General features: G+C 55.7%; 6 protein-coding genes across 6 annotated transcripts; 3 read left to right on the top strand and 3 right to left on the bottom strand.

Annotated features, from left to right (window-relative positions):
* Positions 1-656: 656 nt before the first annotated feature.
* PG994_009552 (uncharacterized protein) lies at positions 657-2,281 on the top strand (the record flags this gene model as incomplete). The annotated part of the gene is made up of 4 exons (XM_066860961.1): positions 657-678; positions 735-805; positions 877-1,980; positions 2,051-2,281. 4 exons carry the CDS (start codon positions 657-659, stop codon positions 2,279-2,281), a joined length of 1,428 nt encoding a protein of 475 aa, XP_066713131.1.
* Positions 2,282-2,657: 376 nt separating this feature from the next.
* Positions 2,658-3,542, bottom strand: PG994_009551 (formyltetrahydrofolate deformylase; the record flags this gene model as incomplete). The annotated part of the gene is made up of 1 exon (XM_066860960.1): positions 2,658-3,542. One exon carries the CDS (start codon positions 3,540-3,542, stop codon positions 2,658-2,660), a length of 885 nt encoding a protein of 294 aa, XP_066713130.1.
* A 1,016-nt stretch (positions 3,543-4,558) lies between these two features.
* On the bottom strand, positions 4,559-7,319 carry PG994_009550 (glutamine dependent NAD synthetase; the record flags this gene model as incomplete). The annotated part of the gene is made up of 7 exons (XM_066860959.1): positions 4,559-4,730; positions 4,865-4,913; positions 4,973-5,129; positions 5,252-5,425; positions 5,484-6,411; positions 6,576-7,216; positions 7,275-7,319. The coding sequence occupies 7 exons, from the start codon at positions 7,317-7,319 to the stop codon at positions 4,559-4,561; spliced, it is 2,166 nt and encodes a 721-aa protein (XP_066713129.1).
* A 2,011-nt stretch (positions 7,320-9,330) lies between these two features.
* Positions 9,331-9,811, top strand: PG994_009549 (uncharacterized protein; the record flags this gene model as incomplete). The annotated part of the gene is made up of 2 exons (XM_066860958.1): positions 9,331-9,508; positions 9,651-9,811. 2 exons carry the CDS (start codon positions 9,331-9,333, stop codon positions 9,809-9,811), a joined length of 339 nt encoding a protein of 112 aa, XP_066713128.1.
* Positions 9,812-11,228: 1,417 nt separating this feature from the next.
* On the top strand, positions 11,229-15,016 carry PG994_009548 (uncharacterized protein; the record flags this gene model as incomplete). The annotated part of the gene is made up of 2 exons (XM_066860957.1): positions 11,229-12,964; positions 13,009-15,016. 2 exons carry the CDS (start codon positions 11,229-11,231, stop codon positions 15,014-15,016), a joined length of 3,744 nt encoding a protein of 1,247 aa, XP_066713127.1.
* A 612-nt stretch (positions 15,017-15,628) lies between these two features.
* On the bottom strand, positions 15,629-17,866 carry PG994_009547 (uncharacterized protein; the record flags this gene model as incomplete). Its single annotated transcript, XM_066860956.1, has 3 exons — positions 15,629-16,889; positions 16,999-17,375; positions 17,453-17,866. 3 exons carry the CDS (start codon positions 17,864-17,866, stop codon positions 15,629-15,631), a joined length of 2,052 nt encoding a protein of 683 aa, XP_066713126.1.
* Positions 17,867-21,377: the final 3,511 nt, after the last annotated feature.

Genomic DNA, 21,377 nt, shown 5'->3' with positions numbered 1-21,377 from the left:
TGAAGTGCTTAGGAGGTTGTATTGATATGCAGCTTAGCAGCGCCACAGCCTACTTGCAAAGTCATACAATAGGCGACAAACACTTTCCCATATAACTCATTACTGCGAGTCTCCCACCTGTTCGCTCTATAGTTTCCACTCAATCCATCTAGAGACGTCTGTTTGTCTTGCAACCTACTGGTACTGTACACATCACACCCAGTCTCATTAATATGGATAGACTCGACCACTATGGTTGCGTTCAGGGTGATGACCGAGCTTCCGTTTCAAGCAACTGACGGGGTCCGATTGCTTGAGAGAAGACGTCATGAACTAGTTGGCCAGTGCACTCGTGAGTTGCTCCAGCGCCTGGAAACTCTACGCAGCGAGGTTGTGGGCAATTAAAGTGGTTAAGAAAACTGTAGGATGGTTACCTACCTAGGTGCTGTGGTAAGAAATGAATGCTTCGCAATGAAGTATGCAAATGGATGACTTCAGTCTTAACATGACATAACGACGGAAGCTACCCCGCCAAACCGCCGATTTGCCCCGCCATCCTAGTAAATTCAACGATTCAACAACCCTCAAGCATTGCCGAACATTTCTCTCTCTCCGGTCACCTTGCATACTTGTACTCTGTTGCACTCAGTCGCCATTCAGTATACCCCCTCGACAAGATGGAACTGGAAACCAAGACCCGTAAGGCGACCATCCACCGAGCCCTCAGTTCCAAGTTGACCAGCCCGCTTGTCCAGCTCAGTACATGAACAACGACGAGAAGTCGTTTGCCTATGTCTCGGCCCGCGATCGATGGCCCGTCATCATTGTGAGCAACAACCTCCCTTGTACTGTATATAAGCATTTGCCTGCATTTCTTTTATCTGACCACCCACGTAGACCGGCGCCATCGACGACACCTACCGCTCCGTCTCCCAATGCGACGACCCCGCCAAGCAGAATGAGGGCAAGGCCATCGTCGCCGAGCTGGCCCGCCTCAAGTACGAGCTGCAGCACGACCGACAGATGACGCCCCTGCGTGACGACGACGAGCCCGACATCGCCGGCTACAACCAGGAGCTCGAGAAGCTGGGCAACCCGTCCTGGTTCCAGTCGCCCTGGCTCTTCAGCGAGTGCTACCTGTACCGCCGCGTCAGCACCTCCTTCAGCCTCTCGACCCACTGGAAGCAGTACGACATCTTCGCGCGCCAGAAGATGGCCACCTTCCGCTCCTCGCGCCCCGCCGTCCTCGAGCTCGCCGCCCGCTACAAGGACCTGATCGGCCAGATGGAGAAGGACAAGACGCAAAAGGGCACCCCCGAGCACGCCGAGGCCGAGAAGATCCTCTTTCACGAGATGTGCGAGATCTGCCTGTGGGGCAACGCTACCGACTTGTCGCTGCTGACGAGCCTGACGTACGAGGACATCCAGAAGCTGCAGGGCTCCGAGGCGCGCAAGGCGAGCGAGAAGAACATCCTGGTCAACGACCTGGAGGCCGCCTACGAGGTCCTGAAGAAGGCGCGCGACGAGGGCAAAACAGAACGCAGAGTCGACATCGTCCTCGACAACGCCGGCTTCGAGCTGTACGTCGACCTGATCCTGGCCGGCTTTTTGTTGTCGTCGGGCCTCGCGACAAACGTCGTGCTGCACCCCAAGTCCATCCCCTGGTTCGTGTCCGACGTCGTGCCGCAGGACTTTTCGGACCTGCTGAGCGCCCTGGCGCAGCCCAAGAAGTTCTACGAAACGCAGTCGGAGGACGAGAAGCTGCAGGACAAGACGCCCGAGCCCCTGTCCGACAAGGAGGCCGACGACCTCGCCTTCCTGTTCCAGCAGTGGGGCCAGCTCTACGCCGAGGGCCAGTTCGTGATCCGGCCCAACCAGTTCTGGACAAACGGCGGCAGCTTCTGGAGGCTGCCCGCGGAGGAGGATCTGGTGGAAGACCTGAAGACTAGCGAGCTGGTCATCTTCAAGGGAGACCTGAACTACCGCAAGCTAACTGCTGATGTGAGTATTATTGCATTGCGATTGCACTGATATCAGAGAAGGAAAAGTTGCTAACTTGATATCTTTACAGGCTGCCTGGGATCCTACGACCCCTTTCACAGAGGCCATTGGCCCCATGGGACCGGGCTCCGGCGTCAATGTCCTGGCGCTGAGGACGTGCAAAGCCGACGTAGTTGTCGGGTTGAAGCCTGGCGATGACGAGAGGATCCGCGCAACCGAAGGCGGTGGCGGTAATAGTGGTATTCGGAAGTGGGCGTGGAGTGGCAAGTGGGCTGTGGTCTCTTACTCAGGCGGCAAATGAACACAGTTGATAGAAAGATGAGTTAGGAGACCGTAATTTAGACGCATTGCTTGCTCATACTATAGACAAGACAATAGACCAGGAAGATTGGACAAGAAGAAGAAGAAAAGATCAAGCCATACTGAAGATGCATTGCTCATGTCTATTGACCCCATCATCGACAATCAACACTCTTTTCCCTTTTCTTTTAGTAGCCACCAACTTTTGCAAACCTATTTTTGAATATCGTGCTCCATATATACATCTCCTTTAGATTTTGTTCGAATTGGATGTACCGATTGGATCAGCACCAGATACTAGCACACCTTTGCAAAGATTCTCCCCGTCCTACTGCTGGTCTCCCTGTCTCTCTCAAAGCATTTGACGAGCGCTTCTCCTAGTTGAAGACGACGGTCTTGGTGCCGTTGAGGAAGACGCGCTTCTCGCTCCACCACTTGACAGCGGCGGCGAGGACCTGGCTCTCGACGTTGCTGCCCTCGTCGACGAGCTCCTTGGGGCTGAGCGCGTGGTCGACGCGCGCGACGCGCTGCTCGATGATGGGGCCCTCGTCGAGGTCCGCGGTGACAAAGTGCGCCGTCGCGCCGATGATCTTGACGCCGCGCTCGTACGCCTGGTGGTAGGGCTTCGCGCCCTTGAAGGAAGGCAGGAAGGAGTGGTGGATGTTGATGATGCGGCCGCTCATGGCGGTGCAGAGGCCCGGCGTCAGGACCTGCATGTAGCGCGCCAGGACGACGAGGTCGATGTTGTGCTGGGCGATGAGGTCGAGGATCTGCTTCTCCTGCTCCAGTTTCGTGTCCTTGGTCACGGGCAGGTGGTGGAAGGCGATGCCGTAGGACTCGGCCAGGGGCGCGAAGTCCGGGTGGTTCGAGACGATGAGCGGCACCTCGATGTTGAGCTGCCCCGTGCGCTGGGCGCGGAAGAGCAAATCGTTCAGGCAGTGGCCGATCTTGGAGACCATGATCAGCACGCGGGGCTTGGCCGAGCGTGGGCGCACGTCGATTGACTGAATCTTGAAGTCCTCGCTCAGCTTCTTGAGGGGCTCGTCCAGCAAAGGGGAGGTGGACGCGGCGTGCCCGAAGTGCACGCGCATGAAGAAGGACTCGGACGTGCGGTCCGAGAACTGCTGCAAATCCAAAATGTTGAGGTTCTGGGCCGCCAGCAGGCCCGTCACGGCGTGCACGATGCCCGGCTTGTCCGGGCAGGACAGCGTCAGGATGTGGTCATCGCTGGGCGGGTTCGCGGCGTTGGCGGCGGTGGACATGCTGTTGCTTTTGGGCTGGTTGGGGGACAACAGGTTGAGCTGTTCCTTTTGTTGGCGGATGTTGGCCTGCTGAGAGTAGAGTCTGATTCCTCTCAGGGGTAGCTGATGAGTAAGACGGATGAGGCTGCTGATTGGTGTCGTGGAAGTGGTGGTGAGAGGATGAGTCAACGAGCTTCGGCTTAGCTGCTGCTGGATGGGCTTCAGCGCTGTGCTGCAACTCCAACGTGCCATGAGGTAGCTGACCTGTTTTTATGGTTTACAGTTTTCTACTCACAACCAAAACGTTACCTGTGAGTATACCCGCTGCTGTCCAATCGAATTCACCGCTACCAAAAAAAAACCGTAGATCTTAAGAATTGAAATACTATTCTCTCTATCCTCAGCCAGTCAGTCACACACAGAAACACCCGTAACGCAGTAGAAATTTTGTATGTGAGCGACTGCGTCTAGAACGTGAACCCCACCAAGCTTAGTGGGTTGGAACCTCCGCTTTCGGGCGACTATGACTACACGATAATCAAAAGACGACGGAATAGAATAGAGATGGTTTGTAACCTACACGGCGGCACGACCGAGGCTATTCTCAAAAGTAAATGCGGCCTGAAACTACGCTTCTCTTTTCTTGAAACGGATCTCAGTCCTCCGTGGGTGGGTATATTGAATATGCCGCAACGAATCTCTGGGCATCCTCGGGCAGGATTGGCAACACCTTAACCTGGGGTTGACTGCATCTACACTTACAAATGGTCGATCCCATGACGGTAAAAAGCGTGAAGGAGCCAAAGTGCATTTCATTATTGATATCGAGCACCCAATTATCTCACATGAGATCAATAGCAATTCGTGGTCAAGTCCTTCAGTCATCAAGTCACAAAAGTACATATTCGGATCATGAGCACTCAAGAGTATTTGACATACGCACTGAGCATAGGGTGGCACTGGGAGTGTCTGTGGATAGACCAAACGGACCTGGTCTATACCCGGCACTTCATTGCTGTTACCATGTCTACAGCCGATCAATCGATCTCCGCTTCAACACCACCATCCTTCTTCTTCTTGGCCATCGTCGCCTCGATCCTCTCCAGCTCGGCGTCGATCCGCTTGAACGACCACGACTTCCAAAAGGGCGGGTACAGGAAAGGTCGGAGGTCGAACCGGTTATCGTCGGGCGAATAAGGTTGCGCATGGCTTTCGACACTCAGTTAGCACTACTATTCTCTGCAAAGGGGAACAGGGGTCGAAGGATGAAATGTAGGCAATCTTAATGATAGGCAGTATGCATAACTCTCGAAGTACACTGATTTGGGAAGAAGTCAACTTACAGCGAGGGCGTGAGAGTGGTCATTTTATGGCGATTAATGGCGTAGAAGTCTGTTTCCTTTCGTCAGCGTTGCTCGTCCAGCAAAGAAAGGAAGAACGGAGTAACTGACGATGGAATCTTTTCGTTTTCTCAGCCACCTGCGCTGGCGTGTAGTCGGCGCTCCAGTCGTGCACCAGCCGCTGGAACATGCCAAAGGGCCCCAGCTTGACCTCCTTGCGCAGCCGGCCCAGTACCGTCAGCTCGTCGTACGTGAAGCCCATGTCGGCCTGCAAGGAAGTTAGCATTTGTTCATTCATTCGGGAAAGGAATCGCAAGTCTCGGCAGGTCTCGGCAGAGAAAGGAGGTAACACCTCGGCCGTGGAACAGGAAGAAAAACCGAAAGTCGTACCTCGTCCGCCTGCACGTATTCGGACGTGATGGGCTCCAGCTCAGCAGTCGGCGTCGCATCCAAGAACTCTTGCAGGCAGGGGATGTCAAAGTCCTTGACGGCCCATTTGATGAATCGCTTGAGGTCGGACTTGTCGATGGAGCCAATCGGGTTGATGTCGGCGCTAGAACAGTCCTGCATTGCCACACTATTAGCATCATGATTCAAGGGACCAAAACAACATATCACTTACGTATTTGGTCAGATAGCCACGCAAGCTTTCACCGACATTGGCGCTCCCCAGGACCAAGAGACTTCCGCCTCCAGGTCGGCCTCGCGTTGTCGACAGGATCTGCCCGAACTCATAGGCCGTCACCATGCGGATCCGGGCCTGCAGGCACTGGAGCGTAATGTTTTCCTGGTACGAGCCGCCGTGGACCTTGAACTGCGGGTCGAACCCGGTGGTGTTGACGATGAGCGCCTTCTGGGCGTTGTAGACGTCGTCGATGTTGAGATCGATATGGTAGCTGCCGATGGCCTCGGCCAGATCCTTGGCCCGCTTGCGCGTCTCGGCCGACGACATGGTCGCCATGCCCATGTAGATGGTCGAGAAGATTTGGTTACAGAGCTCCTGGGGCGTATCGGGCAGGACGTTCTCGCCCTTGTACTTGGCGACGCGCTTGACGTCCTCGATCACCTGGGGGTTTCCTTCCTTGACGGCCTGCATCACGATGCGGCACATAGAGAAGACGATGGTGGCGGTGGCGCAGGAGTCGATGCCGCCGCTCAGGGGGGCCAGGTACCCGGCCTGGCCTGAACGTCGAAGGTAATCCCACAGGTAGCACCCTGCCGCAAGGGCGATCTCCTCTTCTACACTATGGTAGCGTGGTTGAATGACGGCGGAGCGGCGTTTCGTGATGTCGAATTCCTCCTCTTCGGGGCTCAGCTCGAAGTCGGTCTGGATGCGTTGGTACTTTGCCAATGATGTGACGGCTTGATAGCCTCGAGAGATGCCAGAGCGATAGGCGCGGACTTCCTCCAAGTCCACCGTTGCCGTCACCACCTCGACGTCGTCGAGACTGAACTGGCTCCCCTGTGCGACAATATCGCCGTTGACAATAATCATGGAACAGCCGTCGAAGTACAGCCTGTCTCCGTCCCCGCCTTTCTGGTTGGCGTATCTTCTCGGCGTTAGTATTACTCTTTTTAGAACAAGCAAGATGTCTCAGGACGGAATAAAGGCAAATCCTCGAATAAACGGCGAATCCATCCGCTTTGAGGCACTGGTAAACGAGGAATAAAGATTGGAATAGGAAGGAATAGACCCCGAAAAGCGCTTACTTACAGATAAACACCCCCCGACTTCCGCGTCGCCTCGCAAATCAGCTTTATTCGGGTATCGAGCTTCTGGATTTCCCAATGGCTGGCGCTCGAATTTGTGAAGACCTCTGCGCCGTCCAAGCCCATAGAAATCGTCGGTGCGTTTGGCGTAAATAATTCTTCACAAGTCTCGGCGCCGAAACAGGTGTCGGGCGAGGAAATCAGTGCGTCTCCAAAAGGAACGTGGGTGGCGCCCTGGATTTTCTGAAGCATCCGAGGCAGATGGTAATCTTCCGTCTGACGAGGCTTGGACCACGGCAGGAACCACCTTTGTTCTCTATAGTTCAGATCGGAGGCGAGGAATTGCTTCGGCCTGATGAGGAGTATCTTCGAATTATAACATATTACCCGGCAGTTGTAGCTCACGTTACGGTGCTGAATCGGCAGTCCCAGATCAAGAATTATGTCGTAGCACGACTTGTCCGTCAGAATCCGAGCGAGCACCTCGAGGCTGTGCAAGAAAGTGTCTTGTTCTTTGAAATGGTCCTGAGCCATATATCCTGAAATTTCCAGCTCAGGGCCTACTCGGAGCCGGGCCCCGGCTGCTTTGGCCCGGCGAATACTCTCTACGATGCGCTCGAGGTTGCCCTCCCAATCAAGTGCCCACTATCCGACCCTCATCAGCGTTAGCAAGCTCTTTTTGAAAAAGAAGTGCAAGCCATACCTGGTTCAGCGAGCATGCCGCAACGGTGACAAGATGACCGCCCATGTTGGGCTATCTGGCGTAAATGAGCGCGAGATGAAGGGCAGTAGTGATTCGGAAAGGAAGCCCAAACGGTATGTTTGGGAGTTGATATTTGGAAGTAAGTGAGGTTCGTTCGTCAACTTCAAATGCAACCGTTACGGAGATAAGATCAACTACCAGCTACAGTGGGGCTTGGTGGCTCTGCGAAACAAAAAGCCCATGGTTGAAACCGTTGGCATTTGGTCGACCCGACTAATGGAGCTGGTTTTGAACTTCTGGCTCATTTACTAACAACGCATTAGAAATATACTAGTTTATTCTGGCATGTGGAATTATAAATTTATGACATGCCTGGATACACAGGTTGTCTTCATCTTTGTTCCAGCAGCAAGTGGGGCTGGGCAAGCTGCCGTTGATAACGATAGTGGTCCGGTGTCGCATCGCGGGGTGTTGATGGAGAAAACCAATCAGGAGTTCAAGCAGCAGCACGTATCCAACCTCTCGCCCAGCTACCAATTGAGATGCATTCCACGCATGTACTCTCATCTAGCCAGCGGCGGAATATGTGAATAGGTTGTTTTTGCTGTCACATTCTCAAGCCTCTTCAAACACTGCCGACACCGAGGCGCTTGAGGTGCAGCGAACCCGTTTTGATGCCACCACCGTCACCTACGATGGCCAGATGAAGAACCCTTGCGGGCCGAGCAGAGCACCATGCCTCCGAGTGCGCATGGCTCAACAGACCAGACTTACCAAGCATGAAACAACCGACGGGCATTTGACCGGCCGTGAGATGTAAATGCCTCGTAGGCCTATTAGGTGAGACGTCATCGGGTATCAGCCCTCTGAGCAGTGCATGAAGAGACGGAGCTGTATGCAGCCAAAGAAGCGGCCCGGGGTTTGGGGCGTTAACACCTGGTGACCCAGCAGCCGTAACGAGCTATTTTGAGAGCCACCACGATGGTCAGTTGATGGAAATGAAAGAGTTGGCTTCGGATATAAAACCCCTGAGGGCCATCCAGTTCCCGAGCTCAAGTCATCATCTCACCATGTTCATTGTTCATGTGATACGCCATACTACCGCCCTTCGGGTGCATCCAGCCGTTTTCCGGATGGGTGTCTCCGTTAGTGGTTCGTGGTACGGAACTTTGGAAGAGTATCTATGAGGGTCCTCGTTCACAGGAAGACGAACAGACACGCCTGGTCCAGCACGACCGTACCCGATAGAATCTTTGCTTCTTGGCGACGGTGTATGCTTTGGACTTCAACAAACTGCTTGCGAATGAGGGGAAGAAGGGAAGCGTAATAATTGCAAGCTTCGAAAGCCGTATCCGGATGGGGATGATAGATCAAGTGGCTCAAGGCTAGGTAGCTTCTAACTTGAGCTTTCCAATGAGTTGGCGCAAGGCCTAACCGATTAGCGGGCAGGGTGGCTGAAGACCAACACCGTCATGGCATGTTCATCAAGCGGGGAAGAGATGATGCATTGGTTTGAAATGGATGTTTGATCTTGGCGCATTGCAATCATGACTGGCTCCTTGCATGACTGGGCAACATTCAGACATAACACAACGCCATCTTAGACCGGTTTTCTTGTTTCTCCCCAAGTTGCCAGATGGCCAGGTTGTGCGACGTTGTTCCCTGATTTTAGGCATCTTCCGTTGAACATGGTTGGCTCTGTCATACCAGGCGGGCGATTGGCGAGAGAGCTGATCGCGGGGTGCCATTTCAGCTGCCAAGATTAGATTGGGTGTGACATCACTCCCATCGGAGGCTCTTTGGGCGCCTTTGGCGGCCTTGAAACAATGACAACCTTACTTACACATGGCTATGATTAAGCGACTTGAATTGATACATAATCAATTCGACATCTCCCATCTTGCAATCTCCCCTCCTCCATCAATTCCAGAATCCGTACTTGTGCATCATCCTCAGCATCAGCAACTTGAACCGACTACCCCGCTTACAATAAACCAGCCACCAAGTGGATAACACACACTTACATACACCGTCTTCACCAAGCCACACCCCAATCATGGACTTCGTAAACAAGTTGACCGGCAACAACGACTCCAAGGGAGCGGAGCAGAAGCAGCAGTCACAGCAGCAAGGCCAACAGTCGTCCTCCTCGGGTGGAGGCTTCATGGACAAGCTGAACGGTATGGCGGGCGGCGGCCCCGAGAGCGAGAAGAACGAAGATGCATTGGACAAAGGTGCGTACCTCTCGGACGTGACATTCTGTCTCTGCCTCCATCCCTCCTCCACATCCCTCCTCCACATACGGCCACAATACTCTCCCCATCCATCGCCCGATTGATTCGTCGACGGTACTGACCTGGTTGATGCGACATGTAGGCGTGGATTGGGTTCAGGAGCATGTCATGGGCCAAGGTCAACAGAGCAACGAGAGTGCCGCCGAGCAAGCCAAGGACGAAGCCATCTCCGACGCCATCCGCGGCCAGTACAAGAAGGCGGCCGGCACCGACTTGCCCGTCAAGGATAAGGAGAGATATTAGTATGGATATGGCACAGGCAGGCTACCAACGACAGCATGGGTTGGGAAGAAGAAGAAGACACCAACCACAGCCTCGTTTGTCAATCAGTCTGGCAGTATGATCAATAAGACAGCATGACCAACCCGACAAGCTGCACAATATCGGCGTTAAGCAGTGAAGGTTAGGAGATCCCACGTCGCGAACCGAAGAAGTGATTGGGGCAATTGAGCCGCCCAAGCCGTGACTAGCAGTGATGAGCAGTTTCGCATGGCCTGTCCCACCTCGTTGCATACGGCGTAGCATGGCACACCGTCTCGTGTGATAGGCAAAGTAAACAGCCTGAATAGCAACAATGCTCTTTGCCGGCCTACAAGTTGCAAGTCCGTATATATCTGATCTGGGGAACCCTTACGGTATATGTAAATGACAGGTACTACTAGGAAACTTGGCAGGTATTACCACTAGTTGATCTGCCACTGCGGCTGACCCAGCTGGATGGATCTGGATAACATCTATCTTAGTGCCTAGGTGCTTATTATGGTTGATGATCGGTGATTGGCACGGTGGATCACGATCAAAATTGGCGGCCGTGGCCCGTGCCAATCATGGTGCAGGATTGACTCGAACTACAAGACGGCCCTGGTCAGTCTGTCTGTCTCCTTGGCCTCGCTTGCCTGCTTGCTGCCGGAGTTGTCGCTGCAAGTTGATGTTGCCCGTGATATAGGGCTGGTGCGTGCGCATATGCGGCACTCTGCTGTTGGCTGTGCTAACTACAGGAAGTAAGAACCTTGAGTTAAGTTGCCGGGGTGTTGCTGGTGCTTGGCCCAGCTTGACCTCAACTTGACGGAGGCTGGGGGGGGGGAAGAGAGAGCGGAAAGCACAGCTTCCACTCGACTTTTCCCATCATCCACTTGTGACGGCCACTGCCACTGGCCTACATACCTACGTTGGCCCTTTTCCTGCCGATCTCCTTCTCATCTCACCACCCACCTACGACTACGATCCTACTTGCATTTGCTTACCTCCCCTCGCCAGGTGTTATTGTTAGAGTAACAGAGATCCTAGTACTCGCGTTAGGTGTGTAAGTCCCTAAAACTAGCCAACATCAGCGTACCTATCGAGCCCGGTCGAGGCCTTTAAACTCTTCATACTTCCGACTGACTGGAGAGGCGTTCGCCAACGGCGTCGTCTGAACTTCCTGCTGCTTGTTTTTTACTTTTTTCTGACACGTTACCCCGTGTTTTACTGCTCTGCTCACAATTCGTTACCAGCAAATTTGCTTGGTCCGCCATGACTTCGCGCTTGCTACGCCTCGTTGTCGCCTACTTGATCGCCATTTGAGAGAGAAACAAACCTCTCTCTGCTGCGATATGGACTGTGCCGGACGACTTCTTCATGACATCATCATCCGCTGCTCTCTTCCATGGCCTCCGTCGTGATGCCACGGCCCCGCTCGCCGGCCGCCCAGGACATCGACGACAGCAGCATCGCAACCGAACCTCAACAGCTAGCGCCCACCGAGGAGAGCAAATCGTTGCATGAGTTCAATGCCTGCTCCATCACCGAGGTGCTCGAACAGGATTCGCGCCCGACCTTTGTGATTGATCTGGACCCGGATGAGAGCGCCACCATTGGCGCCTCCAGGATCCTCCCCGTCTTTTGCAACTCCGCTCTCCGCCTCCATGAGCCTCTCCACGACACCATCCTGGGCAAGGGCGCCCCGGACATTCAACGTCCCTACGAGGAATTCAGCAGCTGGGCCACCGGCGTCACTAGGTTTGACGACTCCCGAGATGTCTTTCCTTTGTCGCATATGTTCCAAGACATGATCTGGACGGGTTCGACCGTCCGTAAGCGCTGGAGACTCATCAGCGGCAACCTCTATGCCCATAGTGTCCCTGTACGGGATCTCTCCGTGGTCTCGGAAAGATCCCCGGAAGACCAGCCGGCGGCCCAAAGAAAGCGCAAGTATTCGGTCGATCAAACCGACAGAAGCTCTACCCTCGTGTCGTCGGCACTGGCCAAACCGCAGCCGCCTCCCAAAAACTCCGGCTCCAGCTCCAACAATACCACCTCCACACAGAGCAAGAAGCTCTTCCTGGCCGCCCCGGAGAAGGTCGTGGCCGACTGGACCGCGCCGAAACCCAAGGGAATCCTGTCGCCACATCTCCAGCTTGCCCGGGGCATCCAGTGGGAGAATACGCCCTTGGGGTCCTTGAAGAAATGGTCCCCCGAGTTCCGCCAGACGGTGAATTTGGTCATGAACAATCCCCACCCTGCCGCCCTCTTCTGGGGCAATGACCTGACCATGCTCTACAACGAGGCTTACGCCATCGAGGTGGCAGGGAACAAGCATCCTGCCTTGATGGGCACCGGTTTCTCTGGTCCCTTTTCCGAACTCTGGGACTCCGTCAGCGGCGTCTTCACTGAATGCGCGCGCACGGGCATCTCCATTCGCAAGATCGATGATTATTTGCCGATTGAACGCTATGGCTTGCTGGAAGAGACCTTCTGGTCGTGGTCGTGGACACCCCTCTACGGAGGAACTGATCGCATACTGGGCTTTTACAATGCCCCGTTCGAGACGACGCAGTCGGTCTTGAGCCATCGCCGGATGAGTACCATCAACAGACTCGGCGAGACGGTGTCCCGCGCCAAGAGCGTCAAGCAATTCTGGAGGCTTCTGCTCGAGGGCCTGGAGGACAACCATTTCGACGTACCCTTTGCGCTACTCTACTCGGTCGGAGATAGCGAAGAAAACGACCAGGTTTCTATCTCGTCGGGTAGCACCATCTCGCTAAAGTCGTGCCACCTAGAGGGCACCATCGGGGTGACCGAGGGACACCTTGCTGCCCCCAAACAGCTCGATCTGAAGCGGAGCCGTGAAGGGTTCATCCCGGCATTCCGAGAAGCCATGCGCACGAGGGAACCTTTGTTGCTACACACCCGAGACGGGACTCTTCCGGAGGAGCTACTAGAAGATATCACGTTCCGCGGATTCGGCGACCCCTGCGATTCTGCCATCATATTCCCGGTCCGTCCCACCAACGGGGACATGGTGCTGGGCTTCCTGCTGCTCGGTGTAAATCCGCGGCGCCCTTACGACAAAGGGTACCGCTCTTTTACTATTATGTTGCACCGACAGCTGGCCACATCCCTCGCCTCCTTTATGTTGTACGAAGAGGAAGTGAGACGGTCTCGCGACGCCGCCGAGGCAGCGGCGCTAGAACAAGAGCATTTAACACAGCAACTGGCTCTCCAGACGAGTCGGCTGCGGCGGATGACGGAGCTCTCCCCCTCGGCATGTTCTTGGTGAATACGGACGGCGTCCTCCGCGAAGGCAACGACAGATACTTTGAGATGACGGGCCACCCGCGTGAAAACTTGTACGAGATGTCGTGGCTGGAACAAGTGGCCGAGTGCAGCACGAAGCATATGCAGAGTGGCTGGCATCAGATGGTGGTGGAGCGGACTCCATGGTCCGGCGAAGTACAAATGAAGAAGATCTGCGTTCAGCCCGTGGATCTAAACGGCGAAGCTATCGATTACTGGCTTCTGGTGACTGCACAGCCCGAGCTCGCGCCCGAAGGCTCTGTGCGGTCCATCATGGGCTCCGTTACCGACATTTCCCATCTCAAATGGGCACAGGGACTTCAGAACCGACGTCTGCAAGAGGCCGAAGAGACACGGAGGCAGCAAAACGAGTTTATTGATATCACGTCCCACGAGATGAGGAACCCTCTCAGCGCCATCCTGCAATGCTCCGACGACATCCTAACCACCCTAGACACACACCGCGGCAAAAACTGCCCGCCATCCGCCGAAGACGTCGATAACTGCCTCGATGCCGCCCGCACCATCTCGCTCTGCGTCCAGCACCAGAAGTCCATCGTCGATGATATTCTTACCGTCTCTAAACTGGACTCGAATCTTCTCGTTATCACCCCGATTCCCGCACAGCCGATCGAAGTGCTCCGGCGGGCCGTCAAGATGTTCGAGCCCGAGCTGCAGGCCAAGGACATACAAATGGTCACGCACGCCGATGACTCGTTCCGTGCCCTCAGCGTCGACTGGGTCAATTTCGACCCCAGCCGGGTCCTCCAGATCCTCATCAACCTCGTGACGAACGCCATCAAATTCACGGCCGCCGCCGACCGACGCGTTATCACGGTGTCGGTTGCCGTGTCCAAGTCCCCGCCCACGGATGCTAACGCTCCCGGCTTCAAGTACATCCCCGTCCGGACGTCGAATCCGGGAATCCCCCTCGGGGAGGATGGGGGCAACGGCGAGATTATTTACCTGTGCTTCCAGGTCTCGGATACGGGTTGCGGCCTGACGCCCGAAGAAGTAAAGGTTCTCTTTGGGCGCTTCTCGCAAGCCTCGCCCCGCACCCACGCTCAGTACGGAGGCAGTGGTCTGGGCCTGTTCATATGTCGCCAGCTGGCCGAGCTCCACAGTGGCCAAATCGGTGTTTCTTCCAAGGCGGACCACGGCAGTACTTTTGCCTTCTTCATTACTGCCAGACGAACCGAGACCCCTCAGCCAGCCATGAAGAGACGTATCACTCCTATCGTGGCTTCGATGACCGGCGCTTCCTCCCTTACGACGCCCCTAGCTCCCCAGCGCCAAGACCTTGCCTCTACCGGGCCCGCCGTAGACCTCGTGACCAACCTCGTCTCGGCCAAGGCCGCCCCGCTGTTCGACCAGAAAGAGCTGCAGGTCCTGGTGGTCGAAGACAACCTGGTGAACCAGAAGGTGCTCGTGAAGCAGCTGAAGAAGGCGGGCATCGGCGTGGACGCCGCCAACGACGGCCTCGAGGCCCTGGCATTTTTGGAACAGACGACGTACCGGCGCGGCCCCGGCGGGCGCAAGCTTTCGGTCGTCCTGATGGACCTGGAGATGCCCAACATGGACGGTCTCACGTGCGTACGCGAGATCCGCAAGATGCAGAACGACGGGAAGGTGCGGGGTCACGTCCCCGTCATCGCCGTCACGGCCAACGTGCGCGACGAGCAGATCACGTCCGCCAAGCGCAGCGGCATGGACGACGTCGTCTCCAAGCCCTTCCGCATCCCGGACCTCATTCGGAAGATCGAGGTCCTGCTCGGCAATTTGGCGGACCACAGGGATCTGCCGAGCACGAACGGGGTCACGAATCATACCAACCTACTCGTCACGCGACGTGATGCTGATGGTGATGATGCTATGGGCGAAGTGAGGAATTAGTTAAGGGAGGAGAGAGAGCGCGGGAGCGGGTTGGAGTAAATAAAAACTTTTGGGCGCAACGGATGGATGGACGGATAAACAGCCTTACGCTTTTACTGGGCTGCATAGCATGGTGTTTTTGGATTTTTACGGGAGACGGTGCAGCACGGACAACATAATATCGCGAGTATCCGTATGACAGCAAGGTACGGCAATGAAACAAGTAGGAAGCTGCCTCGCCGCTTTCGGAGTACCTATATTTGGCTGAGTGGTCATTCGCATTGCAGGGTGGTGTTCTACTAACGACTGGTAGTTATTGTCAAGAGTTGCCGAAGTCACATCGCTCAGTTGCCGACCGAAAGACGGAACGAAACACAGGCCTCTGTCCACGACGAGAGAACGGGAGAGAACAATCTAGTTGAACAACAAAGAAGATTTGTATTGTATGTATAGTAAAACATATGTAATGTACTGGGGGGTATCGTAGCCTGTGGTATCGTAACTTATCCGTATCCTTTCCTGTCTTATCCTGGATTCTCGGTCTTAACCCCTTATCCTAACCCCCTATCGTCTCTTTTCTTACAATATTCGTACATAGCTTTTTTTCCTATCGATCGATAACAACGACTTTACTTAAAAACGCCGGTCATCGACTCCTCCGCGGGGACCGCCCGCGCCCTTCTGCGACCACACCTTGACCTCGTACGAGATGTCGGACCGCGTCGACGACGACGACTGGCTGTGCGAATGCTTGGGCGGGGGCCGCGGCGCCCGCGGCGTCGCCGGCAGCGGGTTGGAGGGACCAGCAGGACCCATACCCCTACCCTGGGGCAGAGCCGGCAGCGGCGGCAGGGTGGATTGCCGGTCTGTTCCCATGTTGGACGGCCGCGGCATCGGGGGTGGTGGTACCGCGGCGTTCAGGGCCCAGGGCGACTTGGGCGGCGGCGGCGGCGGCGGCGTCGTCGAGTAGGACGAGGTGGAGTAGCTCGGGTGCAGCGAGATGACGCGGTCGGCCGACTTGGTCGAGGCGTGGCGGCGGTGCTGGTTGTTGCGCATGCCCGGGGGTCCTTGTCCCAATTGTCCATGAGACGTCGTGGAGGAAGAAGAGGCCCGTCCTATTCCTGTTCCTGCACCTCCTGCGCCTACTCCTCCCTCGAGCCCACCGGGGTTGTAGTTCAGGCTGTTGTTGTAGAAGGTCGCGCTGCGCGACTGCCGGTGCCGCTGGTACTCCTGTTGCTGCTGAGCGCGGCGCTGCTGGGACGGGGTTTCTTGCTGTTGTTGCTCCTCGGCGAAGTAGAAGGGCGGGGCGGGCGGCGGCGGGCCCCAGCCGGTGGCGTCGCGCACGGCGGCCAGGGAGGCGGCCGAGTTGACGCGGGACCGGCGCCGCTTCTCGGCGAACGGGGTCGCGGGCGTGTTCGGCGTGGGCTTCTGCACGACGAGCTCGACGTCGCTGCTGTCGCGGGAGGCTTGGTCGTTGTCGAGGCCGCCTTCTTCGCTCTCGGGGAAGGAGTACGGGCGGCTATTTTGTTGTTGTTGCTGTTGCGGGTGCTGGTACTGCTTTTGTGTCAGGACCGGCTGCAATGGGATCGGCGGCTCGTCGTTGGCGTTGACGATACCGTTCTTGTTGTCTGTCGACTTGCGCTCTGTGGTGTTGGTGCCGGTGCCGGTGCCGGTGGTGTTGCCGCCGTTGGTCGACTTGCCGAGGCGGCTGCGCCAGGCCGCGGGCGAGAGCTTGCTCATGAGCGGCCGCAGCGTGATGAGCGACGAGGCTAGCAGGCCCGTCGTGACCTCGGCGATGGTCCAGCCCGTGATGGTGGTGCCCTCGAAGGTGATGTCGGACGAGGGGCCGTGGTCGAAGACGAAGATGACGCGCAGGAGGGAGACGATGCAGGTGCTGTTCGCAGGGGAGGGGTGGTCAGTCAGCTATTCGCCATTCACATGAGGAACGAGACAGGGCGGGGAGGAGAGGAGGATTGAATTGGAAATGGGTTTCTTCTACTCACATGAACCCGAGGCTGAAGATGCCGATGACGCTCCACTTCTGCCGCGTCGGCAGGTTGAGGCGCCAGAGCACGGGCATCGGCAGCAGCAGCAGGATCACGTCGGTGATGATGTTGCCGATGGAGTTGGTCAGCTGCATGACGGGGTCCGACAGGCACATGTGCGGCACGCTCTTGTCCCAGTAGGCGTAGACGGGGATGCAGATGAAGGTCATGGTGAAGATCATGGCGACGGTCCAGCCCATAACCACAAAACCGGCGCACAGGAAGAGGGGGCGGTACCGGGGCACCTGGTCCACGAGGCGGTAGTACTGCAGGAAAAGGCTCAGCTTGACGAAGACGAGCGAGACGTTGTAGACGACGACGCCGAGGTAGAAGAACTGTTTTTCGGTTTGTTAGTTTCTCTCGTTCTTTAGGTGGCAAGGGAAAGAACTGTAAGGGGCATGGGAAAACGCACCTTGAAGAAGTCCATGATCAGGAAAGGGTCCATCGCAATATCATAAATGTGGGAGCCGAGCCCGAAGTTGGTGTGGATGATGGTGATGGACCCCAGGGCGACGACGCCGGCGAGCGCGGCGACGGCCATGAAGTCGTCGGGCCCGACGCGGTTGAGCAGGAACTGCCGTGTGTAGACGCGCAGGCTCACGGCCGTCGCGGCGACCAGCATGCACAGGATGCTGACGGCGATGATGGGCCCCGTGCTCGTGTTATGGGGCAGCATCGCGAACACGGCCGGGTCCATCGGCGCTATCGGCGGCGGCAGGCCGTCGCCTCCGCCCAGCGCCATACCACCACCACCGCTGCCTCCATTGCCGCTGCCGCTACCGCCGCCCACGTTGCTGGGCGCGCCAGCTGAGCCCATGTTGCTCATCGTGAATTAATAAAATAAGGCCGTCGAGCAAAAACATAAAACGCTCAGCGTTGGAACATGAAAAATTAGATCAGAACGGACCGACGCAATAACGACGAAGAACCAGCTATGAGATTTTCAAGCCTATATTTTGCAACCTCCTGCGTTCCGTCATCTCCCTTCGCACCAAGAAGGGAGGGACGCAGAAGGGAGAGAGGAAGGGCCTGCAATAAGTAATGAATGTCCGCTCATTCTGGAACGGCGACAGCCGTGGAGCAAAAGTGCGGGATGCGATCGCGAGTGCGAGCGACTGCAACAGGGTCCGTTGCCTGCAGCGTTGCATGGACCCTTTCCTCGCTTGCGCTCACCTTGCCCCCGCTGTTTCTCGTCATGATGGTGGTCATTGGGGTCGTATTGTAGCACCAAAATATGCCGATGAGCAGGCCAGAATGCCATGGTACTATTACCCTCTGGAAAATCGTACACTTTCTCGGCCGTGCGCAGACGTCAGTGATGTTTCACCCTTCGCGGATGGGGGGGGTGGGGGGTGGCTTCGCCGGGGTCCAGCACAAGATGCCGCCATTGTGATGTCGCACGCAGACGCCGGCCTTGGCTTTCCGGTTGTGGGAGCTGGGCCGGGGCAGGGGGTGGGCAGCGGGCGCTGTGAGTGGTGATAATGATCCGAAAGTGAAGGGGGGCCTGTGGCGTTCCTGGATTCTTTGCTGCTGAGTCTGCTGGAGCCGTTGCTATTGCTGGAGGGAGGAGAGCACCCGGACCAGGCTCAGGACATTTTAGTGTCGAACGTGACAGAAAACTTGTTGACGCTCCCGGCCATTTTCCCTTGTGACATCGCGTGGCGGGCCACTTTTACCCTGGCTAGTTCACTGTCGGAGAACCCATCCTAATGTTTCTCGACCAGACATTGCGTGCCTCATCGAGGTGCGCCGCTTCCCACCTCTCGTCACACAGTCACACCCTCACCCAACTCACATATATATCAATAAGAGCCGTCACAGCCCAACGGCATGCAGTGGCGCAGCTGATTATATGCTACTCTGCATGTTGAATGCCCGATGTATGTTCCCGTCCCCCAGCCAGAACACACTTGTAACCACTGCTGCCACGGAAGCCACTGTTTTAGCGAAGAGCAGATTGTCCAGATCGTCGCGTTCCATGATCTGCACCTCTCTCATCCCTTCCGATACACCTGGACCGAGCAAGCAAACAGAGAGAAACAGAGAGCGGGACTCCAGCAAGTCGCAATGTCGGAGCTGCACGCACACGCACACACAGACAGATGCCCCCGGTCTTCGCCGTGACGACATTGCCCGTTACGGCACTCATTTCATATCCAACGAGGCTGCGAGGTTGCAGCCGTCTGCGCAGAGTGGTAGATGATCATTTCAGAAGATCTAAGCGTAGGGTCATTCCCCATCAAACACTTTCGTCCAGAATTTCGTCCACTTCAAACTCCGTAACCTACAAGGCCTTTCTTTGGTGCCTCGGTACTTGGGTTCGGAAAAATGGAAAGGCACAGCAAATAACCTACGACATTTCACTCGCTGCCCCCTCAGTCCTCCTTCAATATTACTTACTGCGCGACTACTTCGGTAGCTTTACTGGCTCTGTCTGCTTTGGATCGTATTGTTGTTGACCTTAACCTTAACGTTGCCCTACGAACGCGTGTCTTGGTGTGCTCGCCCTGGTTGCAACGGTCTTGCAGGTTCTCCAGAACGCATTGACGTTCCCGTGGCACCGAAGCTGGGTCCTGGTCCCAAAACGTCCTATCGGCGTTCCACATAGAAACATTGGCTAATTGGGCTCGAGTCAATCACCGGGTAGCAACTCCATTCCGAAAATTAAGCGAGCAGTTGTTTTCGATCGTGTTTTGAAATCGACACAATACAACGCAAGAAGGCCGTTTGCAGATCCGGGCAGATCATTGGGATCTCTCATACGATGCATAAGAGCCGGAGAAGACGATTGTTCCTCCCCGATCGGAAGTGCATGCTACATGTCGCTTCTGGACTAAGAAGTATTAACTTGCTCGTTATCCCGCTGAGCCCTATGCTATAGTAGCAGACACATAGGCTGATCGCCAAGAGAAGGAATCGAGAAGAGTGGAGTGGAGAGCATCGGCGCTGGTGAAACTTCCAGCGATGCCTCGTCTTCATAATAGAGAGTTGTCACGTCCCACAGCCGCAAGGCCTAGAGCTGCCTAGGCCTCTTTGTGGATGCCAGTTTTCCGTGGCCGGATGTCTTTCCTCTGACGTGCATCGGGACGGGCCCGGAAGATTGTATGGTGGGCCGGTCCTTGCGTTCATATAAACTCTGCTGCACGTTGTCGGGGGGCCGCGGTTCGGGATGACGGAGTTGGGCTACACCAGTTTCGGAATTGGCCCAGCGAAAACAGTAGCTGCATCTTCCTTCCCTTTAGCGCTGCCTTACATGTAACTCTACCATATCGTGTGCAGAATGACCATTTCTCAAGGGAACATGCTGCCAGTAGATACTGCAATTCCATTTGTTCCTACCGTCGTGGACTGGTTGGGTTGCGCCTTTTCTTTTGGTCGGTTCATCTGCCCGGAAAAGCAGCCCCGGCATCTGCGCCAACGTCCAGATTCGAAACCCCCCTTGCAGAACCCCCTGCAGTAGCACGGACAGTAAGCCGTGATAAGGAAGGCCTCGTCGCCAATGGGCATCGAGGACTGCTTTCGAAGGATCCGCGCTCAATCAGGGACGAGACCCTGGACTTGCGGCTGACCGTCATAGCGACGGTCGGCGAATTATTGATCGTTTGCGGAGTTCTCCGTACATGCACCAGCTTTGACACCACTGGCCGATTGAAACAAAAACCTGGATACCATATGTGGGGGTTCAGCCACCGTGATACATATTGGGTCTTTTGTAGGATGTGTAGGGTAGATATCCGCGAGCGAATTGGATTGGTTAGCACGAGTCACGACAATAGATAATGCCCTGGCGAAAAGTATTACACCTGGGACTTACGTTCGGATGAGGCAAAACGACAGGTACATCCGAACTGTTTGAGTGACTTCCCCCTGCTCAATATGGCGTTTACCCCTACCGAAATGCCATCCTTTCATAGGCGAAAAGAACCCTTGAACCACCGGCTTCCCAACACTGGTTCAATAAATCCCCTAGCGTGTGTGGGTGAATGCTACCCAATCCATCGGGCATTTGAGCCGTGAGATTAATGATTACAGGTCCCCCGGTCTGACTGAATACATGAGGCGACTAGCAGCTGCATCGTCCGTCAGCACGACGTCTCTTCTGGACGACTTGCTTGTTGATTCGGAAATGCACCGAGAAAGGAACCGCGGTCAGTACTGAGCCTGCCTGCCTGCGACAACTGATCGCAAGAGGATGCTAGCCCCTGCCTGTCTGTCTGTCTGTCTGTCTGTCTGTCTGTCTGTCTGTCTGTCTGTCTGTCTGTCTGTCTGTCTGTCTGTCTGTCTGTCTGTCTGTCTGTCTGTCTGTCTGTCTGTCTGTCTGTATCACGAACTGCATA

The sequence above is a fragment of the Apiospora phragmitis genome (genome assembly GCF_038363925.1).
Source record: "Apiospora phragmitis strain CBS 135458 chromosome Unknown utg000009l:1.0-1189150.0:1.0-1190623.0, whole genome shotgun sequence".
NCBI lineage: Eukaryota > Fungi > Ascomycota > Sordariomycetes > Amphisphaeriales > Apiosporaceae > Apiospora > Apiospora phragmitis.
This window is presented reverse-complemented; position numbering and strand designations above follow the sequence as displayed.